The 17,382-nt window shown below is 52.1% G+C and overlaps 1 protein-coding gene across 1 annotated transcript; it reads left to right on the plus strand.

Moving 5' to 3' along the window:
• Positions 1-827: 827 nt before the first annotated feature.
• On the plus strand, positions 828-16,208 carry Gpr179 (G protein-coupled receptor 179). Its single transcript, XM_047547637.1, has 11 exons — positions 828-1,621; positions 3,067-3,175; positions 5,273-5,360; positions 5,754-5,989; positions 6,808-6,876; positions 7,236-7,345; positions 7,612-7,850; positions 8,026-8,164; positions 8,805-8,910; positions 9,460-9,606; positions 11,190-16,208. The coding sequence occupies exons 1-11, from the start codon at positions 828-830 to the stop codon at positions 16,206-16,208; spliced, it is 7,056 nt and encodes a 2,351-aa protein (XP_047403593.1).
• Positions 16,209-17,382: the final 1,174 nt, after the last annotated feature.

Genomic DNA, 17,382 nt, shown 5'->3' on the forward strand with positions numbered 1-17,382 from the left:
TGTGAGATGAGGATAAGATTATTTACCATACATGGTTATGGGACAGAATTCATTGAGATAATATATAGGAAAAGCATGTAATAAACTGCCACAGCCTGTTTGAAGGCTGATTATGGTTATATTGGGCTCTCTCTTCTATCCTCACCACTCCCAATCTCAAAATCCAGTTAAGCAGCATGGTGTCAGGGGGGTGCAGACAGCCAGAGCAGACTGCCAGGAGATGCAGCCTGACCCTTTATCATGCCTGTTGCAATTGCTGCCAGGTCCAGTGGAGCAGAGGGGTGGAGAGAGGGGCACTGGCTCACCCATGGTTGCTATGGCTCCCCATCCTGGATTTGCCCATCTCTCCTAATGGAGCAAAGAGCAGAGGGAGAAGGGAGGGAGGGAGAGCACTACTGGTCCCTTCCCCTCCCCCTACCTCTCTCTGAAGCAGATGTGAGGTGGGGGTGGGGGGAGCCTGGGTACTGGATCAGAGCAAGAGGAAAGAGTGATATGCCAGGATTAAGAGGGTTTGAGATGGGGCCACACTGAGAGAGGAGGGGCAGGGCCCTCATACCTACATCCAGGAGCCAGCCAGCTGATGATGCTAGTGACGCTAGAAGGAAGACAACAGGCGAGACAGAGCCAGGGAGAGAGAGAGAGAGAGAGAGAGAGAGAGAGAGAGAGAGAGAGAGAGAGAGAGAGGGAGGGAGGGAGGGGGGAGGAGGGGGGAGGGAGGGACAGGAAAGGAGAGGAGAACTGGAAGCAGCCAGCCTTTGCCTGGACTCTCCTGAGCAACTAAATTTCCAGGTAGCCTGGCCCCCAGGGTCCTGAGAGTGGCCCTAAGGATGAGCACCAGGGCAATGATCATGCCCTCTCTTGCTTGGGGGCTGCTGGGTTGCTGTTTCCTCTGCAGCTGGGCTCTGGGGGATCTGAGGCCCCTCCGTTCTCTTCCTCCACTATCCTCCCAAGCCAAGCCAGGATCTATGCCCATGTGGGTGACCTCACAGGGGGCTGAGGCAGCTCTGGCTTTTCTTTACTCTGGAGATGCCCAACAGCTATTGGGGGCTAATTGCACTGAGCGCTATGAAGCTCTTGGAGCAGAAGCCAGACCAGGGCTTCCCCAGGTTCTACAGAGGGCAGCAGGTACTCTTGCCCAGGCTGCCAATTTTCTCAACATGCTGCTGCAAGCCAACGACATCCGTGAGTCCAGTGTGGAGGAGGATGTGGAGTGGTACCAGGCACTGGTTCGCAGCGTGGCTGAGGGGGACCCAAGGGCCTATCGGGCTTTGCTGACCTTTAACCCTCCACCAGGAGCCAGCCACCTACAGCTGGCCCTCCAGGCCACTAGGATCGGGGAGGAGACCATCCTTCAAGACTTGTCTGGGAACAGGATGCGGGAAGAGAGCCCGGTCGGGGACCTGGACAGCCTTGCCCTGCAAAAGCGGGTATTGACCAATGACCTAAAGAGCCTCAACAGCCCCAAGTGGCCACAGGGGGATGGGTATGTGGGGGACATACAGCAGGTGAGACTGTCTTCTCCCTTCCTGGAATGCCAGGAAGGCCAGCTCCGTCCTGGCTGGCTGATCACACTCTCAGCCACCTTCTATGGACTCAAGCCAGATCTCAGTCCAGAGGTCAGGTAAGTGGGTTTGTACAGGATCTGATGGATTTGTGGGTATGTGGCGGTGGGGGCATTAGTCTAGCTATGCATGGGCCATTTGGCAAGAACATCTGTATGTCTGGGGGGCACAGATGTGTGTACTTGCATTCAACTGTGTATTTGCAGCCAGCTCTGTGAATCTGTAACTATCTGCTAATGCACGCAGGTGTGAGTGTACATACTATGTATGAATCAGTTCATTTACACTTCTTTATCTTGGTATTTGTATTTATGTACTTGAGCATATGAATGAGCCTATGAGTCTGTGCATATACAGGAAGGTATACACATGTAGGCACACATCTATATGTCCCTCAGGTCTAAGGAGTGAATTTAAAAGGCAGGAGACAGGGCAAGGGATGTGGCTCAATGGTGAAGTGCTTGCCTGGCATGTGTAAGGCCCTGGGTTAGATCCCCAATGCCACAAAGAAATAAAAAATAAAATAAGATAAAATAAAGAAGGCAAGACAGGACTTTGGCTTAGGTGACAGTGATAACCCACACACAAGACTTTTCCAAGGAGCCAGGGTGTGTACTCCAGAAGTTAAATCTGCTGCTTGAGTAGAGAGTGGGAACTAACACCCTTTCTTTTTGTGACATTCCCAAAGCCCATTTTCTTACATTCAGCCAGCTCCACTGTCCTGCCTGTCCTGACCCAGGAGCTTGTGATACTCCCCCAATAACTAACTCCTCTCTGAACTAGAGTAAAGGGGTTGAGAGTCATGTTGGGAAAAGGGGAAGCAAATGAACACAGCGCTGCAATCAATGTTACTTTCCTTTTAAAAAAATTTTTTTTGAGATGTTGATAGACTTTTTTTTCATTATTCATTTATTTATATGTGGTGCTGAGAATCGAACTCAGTGCCTCACACATGCTAGGCAAGTGCTCTACCACTGAGCCACAACCCCAGCCCTCAACATAGCTTCTCTAGCTCAGTGTCCCCATTCGTTGTTCTCAACAGAGTCCCTCTCCTGCAGGAAGGCAGCTGGCTCCTTGCCAGCTCTCTCCTCACTCAGCCCAGAGCAAGGGTTGGGGAAAGACTGGGCCAGGCAGCTCCAGTTTAGGGCTCCTCCATTCCACACTCTTTCGCTGTGATCAGTTCAGAACTGCGTGAATAGAGTGGGGGTGGGAGAATAGCCTCACTGCGTGTGTATGTGCGTGCATGCAATGTGGAAGCGTGCAAATTCCCTTTAGACAGATAGATCATCAGAGCCCCAGTTTCTGCGTGTCTTGGCATGCCCCCTCCCTTTACTCATCGACAGAAATCATAAAAAGATAGGACATTGAAAGTGGAGGAATGGGGAAACGACCCAGTGGAAGGGTGTGGTTGCCACAGAGGACACAGCACTGGAGAAATGGAATCCATGTGTGCCCTCCTGCTTCTCAGCAGCAACTGTGCCTAACTGCCAATTCACTGCCCTAGGGGGCAGGTGCAGATGGACATAGACCTCCAGGGCGTGGACATCAATCAGTGTGCAAGTGGTCCAGGCTGGTTCTCTAATACACACCTGTGTGATCTCAACAGCACCCAGGTAAGGATAAGGGGGGCCTCTATGTCCTGCCTCTCTGCCCTTTGCCAACCACTGCCACCACCCAGCCCCCAGAAGCAGCTGACAAAGCCACCCCAGCATTGAAGCACTAGGGGCTTCAAGGAAGTCCCTAGTGACTGGCAGAAGTGAGATGCCAGTCTTTTTTTAAAAGTGAGAGCTCTCACATCCTATCCCTTTACCTCCCAGCCTTTCCCTCCAAGGGAACTATCCGGTATGCCTTTGAAATCTTAGTGTGCCTCCCTCACTGCTCTCCTTTCTGGTGCTCATTGCTCCAGGTTCCTTCCCCAGAGCCACTTCCGAGCCTCCATTAATCATCTTCTTTCCTTTCCCCGGATCACACACTTCATGTTAACCAGCTCTGGAATCCTCGTGGCCACAAGGATACTCCATCTGTGTTTGTCAAAATAAATGGAATTGCTGGTTGGGTGACAAGAGATGTGGGACTGGTGCGGGTGATGGACCCTGAGCCAGACACAGGCAGAATCAAAGCCACAGGTACAGGTACATCAAGATGATGGACAGCACTGGCTGTCAAACCTGCTGGCCCAATACTGGGAGGCCAGGAAGCCAGTGAAGTCATTACACGAAGTACATGCTTGTTTCTAAGCTGTTCTGAAGCCAAGATGAGCTTTGCAGCCTGCTGGGGTGGATGTATATGTTGCTCTGGACACACAAGTGGCCCTACTGCTCTTCAGGGACATATGTTTGGAGCTAGAATTCTAGGAATAGAAGGAAGTGAATCCAGGGCCTGTCGTGTGCTAAGCATGCACTTAGTTCACTTTTTTAAAAAGAACTTTATGTTATTTGTTTATTTTTTTAATGTGGTGCTGAGGATCAAACCCAGTGCCTCACCCATGCTAGGCAAGCACTCTACCACTGAGTCACATCCCCAGCCCCTCAGTTCACTTTTTAACCCAACCACATTCACTTCTCTGTGCAGACTGGGCCCAGCATGGTGGCACTCACCAGTAATCCCAGTGACTCAGGAGGCTAAGGCAGGAGGATCCCAAGTTCGAGGTCAGCCTCAGCAACTAAACAAGACTCTAAGGAAGTTAGTGAGACCCTGTATCAAAATAAAAAATAAAAAGGACTGGCGGACTGAGTTTGTAGCTCGGTGGTAGAACGCTTGCCTAGCATGTGTGTGAGGCACTGGGTTCAATCCTCAGCATCACATAAAAATAAATAAAATAAAGGTATTATGTCTATCTACAACTAAAAACAAACAAACAAAAAAAAAGAACTGGGGATGTGGTGGCTCATTGTAAATCCCTCTGGGTTCAATTCCCAGTACCAAAAAAAAAAAAAGAAAAAAAAAAAGTAAATGATTGTGCAGACTGGAGCAGGAACAGAGTGTGTTCCAGTGATCAGACAACAGGGGAAGCTGGGCCTCAATTTCATAAGCAGCTAGGTAAGGTCAGGGGCTACATATATATAGAATCTCCTAAGGTTAACTCCTTCTTTGCCCCACTGATGTCTGTTCCCAGTGACTCTCCCCTGCAGATCTGACCTCATCCACATGCTCATCTCCTCTGCCAGACTCTGTTCCCTGCTGGGCAAACATCAATGGGTGGAGATAGAATAAAGGACTGGCCTTGGCGTCCCACCAGCCTGGCATTAGGCTGGCATTAGGGCCATGGAAAGCAGTCCTATGCCCAAACCAGATGGCCCCTGATGGAGGAAGCTGCTCCTCCATGGGGGGCCTTTTCAGTTCACCTGAGATCAAAGAGGGAGGACGATGGGGACCCTTTGAAGCAGTACAGAGGCACACCAAGTATGGCTGGGCTCAAAGCTCTCTTCTTCCACTTCCCCCAGTACCTTGCCCTAGCTACGCAGGACCTATGAAGCTCCTGTCACTGCCAGACTAAACAAAAGTACCCCATTCTTTTTGCTTAGGGTCTCTTTGAGAAAGGGCAACACTAGTGGGCAGGGCAGGGGTTTGAAAGAAGAAAGTCTCTCCTCAGGAAGAACCTCTGGTGGGATCTGCAGGTGTAGATCTAGAAACCCTGGACAGGAAGCTGGATACACCCTCCAGCTCTTTCCTGAAGACCCTATATAAATACAAATTTGTCATCCTCACAGTGTGTCCCCCTGGAGAATCAGGGCTTTGTCCTTGGCCGCTACCTCTGTCACTGCCGACCTGGATTCTATGGAGCAAGTGGTTTGGGGGGTAAGTATGGTGAAGGCCAGTCAGGCTTTTACAGGCTAGGCTGGTTGTAAGGAAATGTGAGCAAGAAAGGCAGGTTGGGGACCCTGGGAGGAAACTTGTGGGGTGAATGCAGAAGGTCAAGAGAAAGAAGGAGAGGTCAGTAGGGTGGTTTGTTTGGGGGCAGCTACTTTCTGAGAATGAGCCTGAACATGTAGATGTGATAAAAGCTGGCTTCCCAATGAAGAGGTACCACCTCTTCCTGTTCGTTACCCTCCCCTCCCCAGAGAGTACCTACTCCCTCATAGCCCTGGGACCACACACCGTAGGAGGGCAGAAGACCATCAGGATAGAAGGTGAGGATCTCAGGATGTTCCAGCCTAGCCCCTATCCCTGCACCTATTTTGTTCTTTACAGGGTTAGAGGAAAGTGCTACACAGACTACCGGGCAATTTGGGTCCCCACAAGGCAGCTTGGGGAAGCTGCTGAGGTGTCAGCCATGTCCCGAGGGCTGTACCAGCTGCATGGATGCCACACCATGCCTGGCAGAGGAGGTCCTGGCACTGCGGGCAGCAGTGCTGGCCTGTCAGGCCTGCTGCATGCTGGCTGTCTTCCTGAGCATGCTGGTCTCCTACCACTGCCGCTGGAGCAAGGCAAGGAAGGCCCTGACTCTCTCTTCTGCACACGCATCCTACCCATTCCAAATGCAGACCTGGGTCCACTTAAGACTAGAACTTGGGAGAATGGGCCAGTCTTGATTCTAAACCTAACTTGCTATATGGCATTAGGCTAGTGACCCCTCTACCTTAGACCTGTTTTCTCACCTGCAAAATGAAGGCTCTGAACTTAACTCAAAATACTTGTTGAATATATATACTAAGCAGATCATTACCTAGGCACTACAGGAAGTGACCCAGACCCTCCTGGAGCTCCAGATTTAATGGAGGAAGCACCAAAATGACAGCACAGTGAGACGGGGCAAGGATGAAGACTGCTGTCAGTTGCTGTGGGAGTTTAGAGAAGGGACTAGTATCCTGCCAAAGTTGTCATTGGAAGCACTTTCTGGAAAATGTGACATTTGGGTGAAGCTTGAAGGTTAACTGGGTGTTTATTGGGCAGAGAAGGGATATTCTATTCTAGACAAGGGGGCAGTAGGACTCAAAGCTTGGAGAAATGCAGGAGATCCTTTCTAGTTCCAGCAACCTCTGGTCTGAGCTTAGGGTGGGACTGGGCAGGGTACACAGGGCTACAGGGGAACTAGGTGAAACCTCGGCCCTAGGCTAGCAGTGCCAGTGCAGCTGAGAGTGTAGGGTGGGAGTGCAAGTGTGACTGTGGACAGAGGGTGGAGCCAATCTTATAGGGTGAGGACTTACCCTAAGCCCAGAGTGACCCCTAAAACAGGCCTGAAACCCTCCAACGCCATCCCCCCACTACCCTGCTCACAGGCCTCTCTTTTTCCATGGGCTCACAGAGGATCCGGGCATCTGGAGTTGTCCTGCTGGAAATCATCCTTTTTGGATCCCTGCTTCTCTACTTTCCTGTGAGTCTGCGGCCAGCAGCTGGCCCCACCTCCCAGAATCCTCCACAGCCCCTACCTGGCACCCTCCAAACCCCAGAAACCCTCCTCTGTGCCCTTGGAGGATTCAGAGACCTCAGGTTACCCCAACTCATACCCACAAGTGGTAGGCTGATCTAGTGAGCTCTGGAGCCAACCAGCCCCAGGCTTTAAAAGGCTCCATGACCTCCTGTGTGATTTAGGATAAGTTACCTCCTCTGCAGAAGGAAGATGATGATGCCTCTATTGCAGGGCTCTTGGGAGGATTAGCCATGTGCATCACACAGAGCCTAGTAGAGCAGATGTGCAGTGGGGAGCAGCTCTTCTTGTTCCCTTCCCACCAGGTCTTCATCCTATACTTCAAGCCCAGCGTGTTCCGCTGCATTGCTCTTCGCTGGGTTCGGCTGCTGGGTTTTGCCATCGTCTATGGGACCATTATACTCAAGCTCTATAGGTAGGGCTCAGGCAGACCTTGCTCTCACACTGCTCACCCCGTCACCCCAGCTTATTCATGCAATGGAGTTTTTCAAAATCAAACCCTTACCAAGCCTGCCCCTATCACTTTGCCTTCCCCCACATGTAACCTTGGGGGAGTCAGTGAACTATGGAAAGAACAGGACACATAAATGCATAGTGGGGAGGGCAGCAACAACAGAGGCCAGGGCTCTGGTTGCCCTCCTTAATCCTCCCCAGCTTCCACGTGCATCCTAACTCTTGCAGAGTGCTCCAGCTGTTTCTGTCTCGAACAGCCCAGCGGGGCCCACACCTGAGCAGTGGGCACCTACTGCAGCGCTTGGGGCTGCTCCTGCTGCTTGTGCTGGGTTTTCTGGCCATGTGGACAGTGAGCGTCCTGGAGCGAAGCATCCAGCACACACCTCTGGTGACTCGAGGTCGCACTCTCACTGGCCGCCACTTCTACCTCTGTCACCATGACCGCTGGGACTACATCATGGTTGTGGGTGAGTCACTTCTTCTGAGCCCAGTCTTACTCTGGCCCCTGGCTCCATACCTCTGGGGTCCTCTTGTGCATGTCCTCCTGCCCTGTGCCCAGACCCTGGGCCCAAGTTCCCCAGCATGCCCTGCAGAGATAGGCTGCTGAGGTGGTGCCACCCTCTCCCTTCCACTGTCCCACAGTTGAGATACTGCTGCTGTGCTGGGGCAGCTTCCTCTGCTACGCCACTAGGGCTGTGCCCTCGGCCTTCCACGAGCCACGCTACATGGGCATTGCCCTGCACAACGAGCTGCTGCTATCTACTGCATTCCACACGGTCAGGTGAGGACAGGCCCACTCATCAGGGGCTCCTCCCACCCTGACACCACTCCTACCCTCTCAGGTGAGGGGGCCCATCCAATGATCATCCTTGCAACACTGCTATGCCATAGCAAGATGAGGAAGGGCCCCACACATACCCCTCCTGCACCCTATGTCTCACCCAGGTGAGGAGGCACCTGCCCACATGTAGAGGAAATACATCCCACTCCTAATTCCTCTTCTCTTCCTAAGCCACCTCTCCAGCCCCCAATATGTACCTTCCCACACACCCTCACTTCTCCCTGCCTTCTTCCTCACTCCTTAGCCATTTGAGCAGTAGGCCTGCTGTGTGCCCATGGGGACCTGGCCCTGTAGTGGAGGCAGAATCAACCCACAAGGTGATCCTGACAAGTCATGGAGCATGATTCTGAACTGCATGCTAGGCAGTAGAGAAGGCGAGCTGGAGCGACCTGGGAGGGTTTGTTCAGAGGTGGGGATTAACATGAGCCTTGAAGTGGCACTATCTGGGAGAGGGCAGGAAGAAGAGCACCCACCTTCCTCAACCATGGAGCTCTGGGCTGGGGAGAGGAACCCTCCAGGTGAGGCTAGGTGGTCACTCCCTCCTGTACTACAGATCATCCCCCTCCCATCTGGCCCCCAGGTTCATGCTGGTTCCCTCCCTGCACCCGGACTGGACCCTTCTCCTCTTCTTCTTCCACACCCACAGCACAGTCACTGCCACGCTGGCTCTGATCTTCATCCCTAAGGTGAGGTCTTCTCCCTTCTGCCTGAGGCAGACCCCAGCCCCTTGATAAGGGCACTGTAGATCTGCCACCACTGCACCCTTTCCAGGTCAGAGCGAGGGTGACAGAAGGTGCTGGGAGTGAGTGAGCTCTTAGTGATGGGGGCCTCTGCAAGGACATGGGTGGAGGGAGGAAGCTATTCCTTGCTTTCCGTTCCTAGGCAAAGAAATAAGTGCTAAGACTGGAGAGGGTCCTTTCAACCACAGATGGAAAGCTGGTGGCCTCCGAAAACCTGCTTGGAAGTAGTTACAGAGAGGCAGGTGGGGGAACTGAAGGACATAGGGTTGCCAGGACAGGAGGGTGGGATTGCCATGGTCTCAGCTACAGAAGAGCAGAAGGGATGAGGAGGAGTAAAATCCTATAGATCCCCGGAATCACACAAAGTAAAGATGCACCCCACAAGGCAGGTGAGCGTAGGAGTCAACAGGGAGCTACAGTGAGCTGTGCCCTTGGCCTTCCACAAGCAGCTACATAAGCATGATCTCTTCCCCCATGCACAACCACCCTGGCTAGTTCCGGAAGTCAGGGGCTCCTCCCCGGGAGGAAATCTTGGACGAGGTGTATGAAGATGAACTGGACCTGCAGTGCTCAGGCTCCTACCTCAACAGCAGCATTGCCTCAGCCTGGAGCGAGCGCAGCCTGGACCCTGGAGACATCAGGGTAGGTGCCACCCACCTCCCTGACTTCTTTGATACCAGCTCTAAGGACTGGGCAGAGGTCAGGTGCAGTGATACATGCCTATAATCCCACCTGTCTCAAAATACAAAATATTTGGGGATATGGCTCAGTGGTAAAGTGCTCTTGGGTTCAATCTCCAGTGGCAAGGGAGGAGGAGATTGGGCAGAGGCAGCATTGCTGCCTTGCCCCTGGGCTGTGTGACACTGCAGGTCCCCTTCCCAACAATTTCCCCATTCTTCAAGACTGCTCTCTCCCTTCTCCACAACTCTAAAAACTGATTACTCTAACTCTGTTCAAATGGTGCTATATGCTACCCAAGTGGAAAGACCCCATAACTCAGATCCTGGAGGCCCAGGCCCAGATCCAGATCCAGGTCCAGGCCTAGGCCATGCAGCAAGTTGGAGACACAGTTGAGTGGAGCCCTAATCCCTCTTCACCTCATCATGGTAGGTAGATTAAGAAACTCCTTGGTCCCCAGCAAAGCAGGCTGGTTGGTGACCCAGGGGTGAGCTGTGGGGCTGTGCAGTTCAGGCAAAGACTGGCCATCAGGATTTCCACACCAGGATCCCTGTCCTGGACCTGGCAGATCTTGAAGAAACAAAGTTCTTTCTGGGCTTACACTGGAAGAACATTCTACTCTTATTTTTCTGCTCAAGGAGATCATTATAGGCACAGGAACCATAAGGAGAGGCTTGGTGAATAGGAAACAAGGAGACCCAGTGGTTTTATAAAACCTAAGGTACAGGAGTCATCCATCTTGTACAAGCCATCTTGTCCATCCCTTCCACTCCACTGAGACCCACCTACACCTTACTTGTTTACAGCCTTTCAAAGGAGAATCCTCCACCTCTTTCACTCCCTCCTCATTCAACTGCCTCTGCCTGTTTCTCCATGTCCTCCTAACCCTTTCTGACTCCTTCTGACTCCTCTCAGGCAAAGACTGAGCTCAGACCCCAATCCAACTGGGATATCAGGGAGGGTAGACATGCTTTCCCACAACCAGGCTATACTCGGCCCCCGCACTTGGGAACATAAGTTTGCTCCCCCTGTGCTAGCTCTGGGGAGAAATCACGAGCATATCAAACGTGCAATGCCCCAGTTCCATCATTTATGCCTAAACAAAACATTTTCCAGTGCACTAGTTCCATCAAGCTCATAATCCTCTTAAGGAAGCAAACACTGGTCAGTCAGGTAGCATCACTTTATAGAAGATGTGGAGGCTCAGAGAGGTCAAGAAAATAGCCTTAAGGCACAAATGGGCTAGCAGTCTCATCTGTTTCCGCTCACCCTTACTGGTGATTTCCTGCCAGACCACAGTACCCCAGAGAATGGAGGGCACACTGAGCCCTGGATGTTTAATGGATCCAGCTCAAAGCAGGTTGGTACTGGTCTTGTAGGAATGAAGAGGTGAACCTTAGAGTTTTATAAGCAGGGAAGAGACATAACTTAATGGAAAAGAGATTCCCAGAGAAGTCTAAATAAGGACCAGCCAGGGATTGCTCAGTCTTCATCTCAATTGCACAATGGCACAATGGCAGCTCTGCTCTCCTTGTTCCTTCCCTCAGGAGGAGTTGAAGAAGCTCTATGCCCAGCTAGAGGTCCGCAAGACCAACGAAATGGCTGCTAATAACCCCCACCTGCCCAAGAAGCGTGGCAGTTCCCGCCAGGGGTTGGGCCGCTCCTTCATCAGGTACCTGTCTGAGTTCCCTGAGGCCCTGGCCCGGCAACACTCCCGGGATTCAGGCTCCCTGGGCCACAGCAGCCTGCCTGGCTCCTCCCGCCACCAGCTCCTCAGTTCTAGCCTCCAGGAAGCAGAAGGGCCACCAGTCCTGCCCAAGTCCTGCAGCACCTATGACCACCAAAGAGAGCAGGACCCACCTCTCCTTGACTCCCTGCCATCCCTCAGGAGGAACCTGTCCAAGAAGGCCCAGCAAGTGGAGAGCAGGGAGTTGGTGGAGGGGCCCCCTGCCTTGGGCTACAGGTCTGCCAGTGCCCATAACCTGACAGTGGGAGAGAGGATCCCCAGGACCCGGCCCACCTCCCTACAGAAGTCCCTCAGCGTTGTGGCTGGCTCCAGGGAAAAGGCCCTGCTTGTGGCCAGCCAAGCCTATTTGGAGGAGACCTACCGGCAGGCAAAGGAAAGAGAGGAGCAAAAGAAGGCTGGGGCAGCCATGATGAGCCCAGTTAGAAGACCATCAGCCAGGAGGCTGGAGCCACCTCGAGGGGCTCCCCTGTCAGCTCCACCCTCCCCTGCCAAGAGCAGCAGCATGGACAGCTCTTACACCTCTGGGAGGCTTCGTGAGGAGGCTGGTAGGAGGCTGCCTCACCCACCCATCAGGCACCAGGTCTCCACACCCATCTTGGCCTTGTCTGGGGCCTGCCTGGGAGAGCCAAGGATGCTGTCTCCCACCTCCACTCTGACTCCAGCTCTGATGCCAACCCCTGCCCCTGCCCCTGCCCCTGCCCTGGCACCAGTCCCAGTATCTCCCCAAAGCCCCAGCTTACTCACCTACATCTGCCCCTGGGAGAATGCAGAATTACCAGTCAAGAAAGAAAATGTGGCCCAGGAAGTTCCCTCAGGACCAGAGCGAGTAAGTCCCTCCCCTGTCCTAGCTACAGCCAGGCTCTGGAGGGCCCTCTCTGTTGCAATAGAAAAAAGGGGACCTGGGGAGCATGAGATGAACACAGAGGAAGGGCATCTCCAGGGGGAAGCTGATGATGGGGATGGGGACAGGCCCAAGATCTCTAAAGCCCACAGCCTCAAGACCCCTGTGCAGCAGGGCTCCATGCGCAGCCTAGGACTGGTTATCAAAGCTCTGACCCGTTCTCGGAGCACTTACAGGGAGAAGGAGAACGGGGAGGAAAGTCCAGAAAGGGAGAAGGACAGGGCTCCAGTGGAGGGTGTGGGGGCTTCCCCCCGATCTCCCAGGCTAGGGCGGCCCAAGGCAGTGAGTAAGCAGACTGCCCTTGCCCCCTGTGATGATGAAGAGTCCCTCCAAAACCAACAGAATGCCCACACCAGCAGAATTCTTCAAGTCTGTCACCAGGAGGGCAGCACAGAACAGGAGGACAGAGGTAGGACATCCCAGGGTTTAGGGGAGCAGAAAGTTGAGAGAACAGGTAAAACAGGGTTTGCCACACTGAGGCAAGTTTCTGAGGACAAAAAAGCTGAACAAGCAAAGGAAGCCCCCATGGAGTGGCCAGAACTGCCTAAAGCTGGCCTCCAGCCCCCAGGCAGTGCTGACCTCAGCGTGGCAGAGGTATGCCCCTGGCAAGTCACTGAGTCACAAACATGTCAGCTAGACAGTAACAACAAGGTTGAAATCTGCCCCTGGGAAGTTAGTGAAGGAGCCCCTGAGAGGAAGGCAGCAATACTAGAGCTTAAGGACTCCCAGAAAGAAATGGAAAAAGCCCCAGAAAAATCAGAGTCCAAAAGTGTGACAGTCGTAGTTCGGAAAAAGCCAGAGAGGCTGGTGAGGGGCCAGGAGGCAGTGTGTCCTTGGGAGAGTGCTGACCCTGGAGGTTTGTCCCCTCAGTCAGTCCCTCAGGACTCTGACAGAACCAGGGGCAGGTCTGAGGTAGTGGGCAGTGTGGAGACAAGGAAGGTAGAGAAGGACCCAGGGGAAGCCATGGACCCAGAGGTTGGTTTACCTGACACTGCCAAGGAAGAGATGCACCCCCAGAAGGAGAGGGAAAGGGAGAGGGAAAGGGCCCAGGAAGTGATGGCGCTCCCCCAGGAAAGGCAAAAAGCCCCCAAGAAAGCAGCCTACTGGAGAGAACAGAAACTGGGTGGCAATCTGGAGTCTCTTTGTCCATGGGAGAGTACAGACTTCCGGGGCCCCTTGGCAGTCTCACTTCAGGTCCCAGGAAGTCTGGACAGTGGTATTACAGAAGTGTGTCCACGGGAGGCAGGAGATTCACCTGCTAACAGGAAGGTAGATATCTGTCCCCGGGAGCTAGGTGATGAGCTACCAGGGAAGGAAGCACCAAGTCAGGGGGCAGGAGGAGAATCTCTCCAGGAAAAGAAAAAAGTCCTCAGAAAGGGGAGCTCAGGAGAGATGGGGGAGCATACTGTGAAGGCTGTGCTGACACTAAGTCAACGGCAGGAGTCTGTATGCCCCTGGGAGGGCACAGCCCCTGTACAGTCTAGCCCATGTCCAGAAAACTCTTCAGCCAAAGTTGGTGGCCAACTCCCAAGCAATGGGAACAACAAAACAATGCATTTGTGTCCATGGGAAGTTCTTAAGCCAGAGGAAAAGGGAACAACTCCTGCTATAGCAGAAATCTGTCCCCCGGAGAAAAATGAAACTACAGAAGACTGGACATTGGGACAGGCACCAAAAGAAGGAGAATCTCAAAAGGACAAGGGGAAACTGATTGGAAAAGCAGAACTCCAAGATGTTACAGCATGGGAAAAACTGGAGGCAGTCTGCCCCTGGGAGAGTATGGACCCTAGTAGCTTCCCCCTACAACCAGGTCCTCAAGACACAGAGAAACCCCAAACCATTTTCCAGAGGCCAGGTAGTGTGAGAAGCAAAGTTGCTGAGATCTGCCCATGGGACATGGAAGAGACTCTGACAGCTGAGAAGACAAAGATCTGTCCCTGGGAAGTAGGTGCTGGAGCAAGAAAGGAAAGGGCTTTGGAAGCTGAGGCCATTATGAAATCATCAAATGATACAGGAAAGACATCTGCAGATTCTGGACCCAAGGGGAGAGCTGTTACTGATTCAAAGAAGCCAGAGAGTCCAAGCCTGGAGCAGGAAGTTGTCTGTCCCTGGGAGAGCTTGGGTCCAGGAGGCTCCTCTCAGTATTCAGACTCTCTGGACACTAACAGACCAAAAGTTCGACTGCAGGAACTGGACCGTGTGGGCTGCAGGCCAGCTGAGGTATGTCCCTGGGAAGTAGAAGAAGCCTCCACCAATGCAAAAGCCAACATCTGTCCCTGGGAGATGGACAAAGAAGCTACTGGGAAGGGACTGGAACAGGAGATGGGGAACAAATCAGCAGGGCAGGAGAAAACTCTACAAAAGGAGACACTCACTTTCCCTAAAGAAGGCATATCAAAATGGGAGGCAAAACATCATCAAGAACAGGAAGTTATTTGTCTTTGGAAAGACAAGGATTTGAGGGAACCATCTGCTCAGACCCCCAAGATCTCGGACTTGTCCAGCAGCACTAGTAGCCAGGTGGCAGAGGGACATTCCCTGAAAATGAATGATGAAGCAACACAGAAGCGGGACCTGAGGACAGGCTCCCTGCCAGAACACATGACTCATGAAAACGCTCAAGCTTCAAAAGCAGAATTCATTACTGAAGATGGAAGAACAAGCAATGAACTACAATCTATCTGCCCATGGGAGAACATGGTGCTAGCAGGTTCTTTCTTCCAGCAAGACAGTCAACACCCTGACCAACCTAGAGCCAGCTCCCAGAGTCTGGTCAGTGCTGGGAGCACGCTTGCTGAGGTGTGTCCATGGGATGCTCCTGACCCAGATGTGTATAAACCTGACAGCATCTCCAAGGCTGAGATCTGTCCCTGGGAGGTAACTAAGAATATCCCTGAGAAAGGGTCATCAAGACAGGATAGAAAGGGGGAATCTCAAGAAAGGGGAAGAGCCCCAGAAAAACTAGCGCCCAAAGGTGTGACTGTCCAGAAAACATCAGAGACAGCTGACTTTGGGAAGCAGAAGGCTGGGGAGAGCCAAGATTTGGGGAGTCTGTCTTCACAATCAGTTCCACATGCTTCTGACAAAAGCAAAAGCAGTTCTGAGACAGCAGGCAGCATGGGAGCCAGGGTAGCAGAAGTGTGTCCGTGGGAAGTGGAAGAGGCTCCTTCTGCCAAAAAAGCAGAGATCTGCCCTTGGGAGGTAGGTGAAAAAGCAGCAGGGGAAGGGGGACAGGAACAGGGGGGGAGAAGAGGACCACAAGGGCAAGGAGAGGTGTTCCTTCGGAATGCAGAATCTGGAGGGACTGAAGGACACTTTCCAAAAGCAGCAGCAACACCCAACAGAGAGCAGGAGACAGTCTACCCTGGGAAAGGTACAGGATCAGGAGAGTTCTTCCCACAGCAAGATGCTCTGGACATCAACCAACCCAAAGTCAGTCCCCACAGAGCAAACAGTAAGGGCAGTAGGATAGCAGAACTATGTCAATGGGAAGTAACAGATCCAGAAGGAAACAAAATAAGGGGCATCATGGCAGATATCTGTCCTTGGGAGGAAACTGGAGCCCCAGTTGAGGAATCTGGTCTCCTGGCTTTAACAGCAACTCAGACAGAAAATTTCCCCATAGCCCCTGAAAAATCATCATGCCTTTTAGTTCACAGACCTCTGGGCAGCTTCCTTTCAGAAAGCAAGAGCTCCCACCCCAAGGTGAGCAAGCCAGCTAGTACTTTTACTCTGGGAGGTATCAGAGAACTACAGGGACCTTCAGCACTTGAGCCAAGGACCTACTTAGGTGCAGAGTCAAATCTCCAAGAACCTGAGGGTCAGAGGTCTTCCTCCTTAACTGAAGACAAAGGACAAGTGGCTTCTGAAACTCAAGAAGAACTCACCCCTCCTGACTATCCTTGGGACTGGGAGTAACAGCTCTGTCAAGTGAGGTCAAACAGATCTAACCTTGGGGAACTAAAGTCCTTTCTAAATCTTAGTGTTTCCAAAGAGCTGAATCAAAGACACTTGGCTACTTCTAAGAAGGCCAAAGGTCAACTCATTCAAAAGACAACTATACAAGAAGGGTGCAGCTCAGACCCCAGGGAAAATCCCAGCCATTCTTTGCATTTCACTTTTCTTCCTGATTGAGCAAACAAAGGCTGGACCCTCTACTTCCAAAGAATCCTTCCAATCACTCATCCTGTGTAACATACTTGACACAAGCCACTGGAGTCTGGACACTCACTTGTGTTAGTGATGAAAGGAATTCAGCAGTGCCCAGAATAGGGAAACTTAATTCTTCTCTGGAGATTACAAAAGGGTGATTTTTTTTGAGAAGAAACAAAAACCACACAAGGCATTGGCAACACAGGGACTGTGGAATCATATAAGGTTATAAAGTCACTGTATGCAGCTTCAGAAGACACTTAATTCAAGTTGAGAGAGAAACTGGGGGAGAACTAAAAGGACTTGAAATAGGTGCCTAAAAAGCCTTAAAGACCTTGTCTTTTGACTCTGAATCTCCCATTTCTTCTTTATTGTTTCTTATCCCTGCCCTGCCTGACTACTGAAGTAGAGACAATCAGGTACTCTGCCTTCCATGCCAACATCTGGCATCCAAAGCAACATCAGAGAGAGAACAGAGAAGGAAAAGCAATTCCTCCAGGTCCTCCCCACACTGGGCAAGGTGCAGACATCCTTAGTATGCCTCTTGCTAGCTCTTTGGGGTGACCTTCTCCTCTTCCTGACCCAGCTCTTGCCAATCTTCAGAGCTCATCTCATTGGTTCATTCTCCTCCTCCTAGCCTTTCAGCACCATCACAACAGGACGCCTCTTTTGCCAGTGTAACTGGAACCAAAGGAGAACTGTAGTTCTGATGCAAGAACTGTTCAAATCACTTGCTCAGGAACAAGAGGCCACATCAATCTCCTTCCCAGAGGAGCCCTACAAAGGAAAGGGGTCGTTTACAGCCAGCACTCCCAATGACTTCTGCCCTCAGAAAGAGCAATCTCCCGGGCAGGTGAGAAGCCAGAGGACTAAGAAATGGCCTGGTGTTAGGACAAAGGCTGCTTTCTTAGCTCTCTCCTCTCAACAGTCAGAGCTCAGG

This window comes from Sciurus carolinensis, chromosome 3, assembly GCF_902686445.1.
Source record: "Sciurus carolinensis chromosome 3, mSciCar1.2, whole genome shotgun sequence".
Lineage (NCBI taxonomy): Eukaryota > Metazoa > Chordata > Mammalia > Rodentia > Sciuridae > Sciurus > Sciurus carolinensis.